General features: G+C 55.2%; 1 protein-coding gene across 1 annotated transcript; it reads right to left on the bottom strand.

Moving 5' to 3' along the window:
* Positions 1-6: 6 nt before the first annotated feature.
* On the bottom strand, positions 7-1,474 carry LOC123177700 (indole-2-monooxygenase-like; the record flags this gene model as incomplete). The annotated part of the gene is made up of 2 exons (XM_044591294.1): positions 587-1,474; positions 7-468 (listed from the first exon to the last, which is right to left on the bottom strand). Coding segments are annotated over exons 1-2 (1,350 nt in total), but the record flags the coding sequence as incomplete, so codon positions are not given.
* Positions 1,475-1,739: the final 265 nt, after the last annotated feature.

Genomic DNA, 1,739 nt, shown 5'->3' with positions numbered 1-1,739 from the left:
GGCGGCGAAGGTTATGCCCGGGCATATCCTTCGGCCAGACCCAAACGGCAAGAAACGGAAGTCGTTCCCCTGGAAGTCGCAAGCGGCATCCATGGCTCCTTTCAAGAACCGCTCGGGCACGAACTCCTCCGCATTCTCCCAGCAGGTGGGGTCCCTGCCTAGAGCCCACGCGTTGACCATTAAGCGCGTCCCGGAGGGTATGGTGTAGCCCTCTACATCGCAGTCGGCTACGGAGAGGTGGGGTATCAAGAGAGCCCCGGACGGGTGCAGCCGCATGGCCTCTTTCATCACGGCCTTGAGGTAGCTCATGCTTGCAAGGTCTTCCTCGGTGACCATTTCTTTGCCCTTGGTGACGCAGCTCCTCACCTCGGCTTGCAGTTTGGTCATCACGCGTGGGTTCCGCATCAGCTCAGCCATGGCGTAGTCGAGCGATACGTACGTTGTGTCGGTCCCAGCTTCAAACATGTCCTGCATCGATTAGTTTGTACATAAAATATCAGTCAGAAATTTGAGTAAAATTATAAATAGAAAACTTGTGCGAATTAATTAATGGAAGTGGAACTCGATCGATCTGCATAGTGCATACCATGAGTATTGCCTTGATGTTATCTTTGGTCAAGCCGTACTCTTGTTGAACAGACAGCAAGACGTCGATAAAGTCTTGCTCGTCCTCGTCCATCACCGTCTTGCTCGCATGCTTGTCGATGAGGTCGTCCAGCAGGTCGTCCCATATTTTCTTCTGTTTCACCGCCTTGCCGGACGCCATGTCCAGCCTTGCAAGGCTGGGGAAGAAGTCGGTGAGTATAAACCCACCTAGGAGCTTGGAGTTAATCTCCAGCAGCTCCCGGAACATCTTGTTCCGGCCCGCCTCCCGGGGCAGCCTGCCAAGCACGGCCTGGCATATCACGTCGTTGGCGAAGTAGCTGAAGACCTCGCTAACGTCCACCGCCGAGCTCGCGGCTATCGCGGCCTTTACCCTGGCCAGGACGAGCCGCAACTCTGTCTCACGGGCAGCGCGGTTGGAGCGGACCTTCCTGGCGCCGAGGAGGTGGGTGGTGACGATCTTCCTTAACTGGCGCCAGTAGTCGCCGTAGGGGGCGAAGGCTATGTTGGTGGAGCCACTGAAGAGGATGTCGCCCACGGGGGAGTGCGGCCGGGACGCGAACAGGTGGTCGTACGTGCGTAGGACGGCTTTGGCAGCGCGAGGCGACGAGACGACGAGCGTGGGGACGACGCCGAGGCGGATGAGCATCACGTCGGGGCCGTGCTTCGTTGCGAGGTCGCGGAGGGCGACGTGGGGCAGAGACCCGACGAGGTGGAGGTGCCCGATCAAGGGGAGCTTGAATGGAGGCGATGGAAGCTTGCCGTACAGCTTCTCTGCTCTAGAACGCGACGTCGCGAGGTACACGATGATGAGGAAGAGGAGAAGGACGAGCCATAGTGACTGCGGAGTTGCAATAGCACCTAGATCCATGGCTATCTTGAACTGTGCGAGTGCAGTTGATAACTTGATAGCTGTCCTATCGGTTCTTTTATAGGCATGCTACGTTTCCATTTTGGACGCACGGCTAATTTCGTACCGTGTGATGCTTTTATATCGCACACAATTCTGGGCTAACTATTTGTGATTGGAAGGACTAGTAGCACCACTTTGCAATTGTGTTTTTTATGGCCAAATTCACTGCTTTGACCATTTTCCGTTAGTTTAGCACGATCTGATCCTATATGAAAAATTATTT

This window comes from Triticum aestivum, unplaced genomic scaffold, assembly GCF_018294505.1.
Source record: "Triticum aestivum cultivar Chinese Spring unplaced genomic scaffold, IWGSC CS RefSeq v2.1 scaffold66515, whole genome shotgun sequence".
NCBI classification, from domain to species: Eukaryota; Viridiplantae; Streptophyta; class Magnoliopsida; order Poales; family Poaceae; genus Triticum; species Triticum aestivum.
The sequence above is the reverse complement of the archived record's forward strand: the minus strand, read 5'-3'. Positions and strand labels throughout refer to the sequence as shown.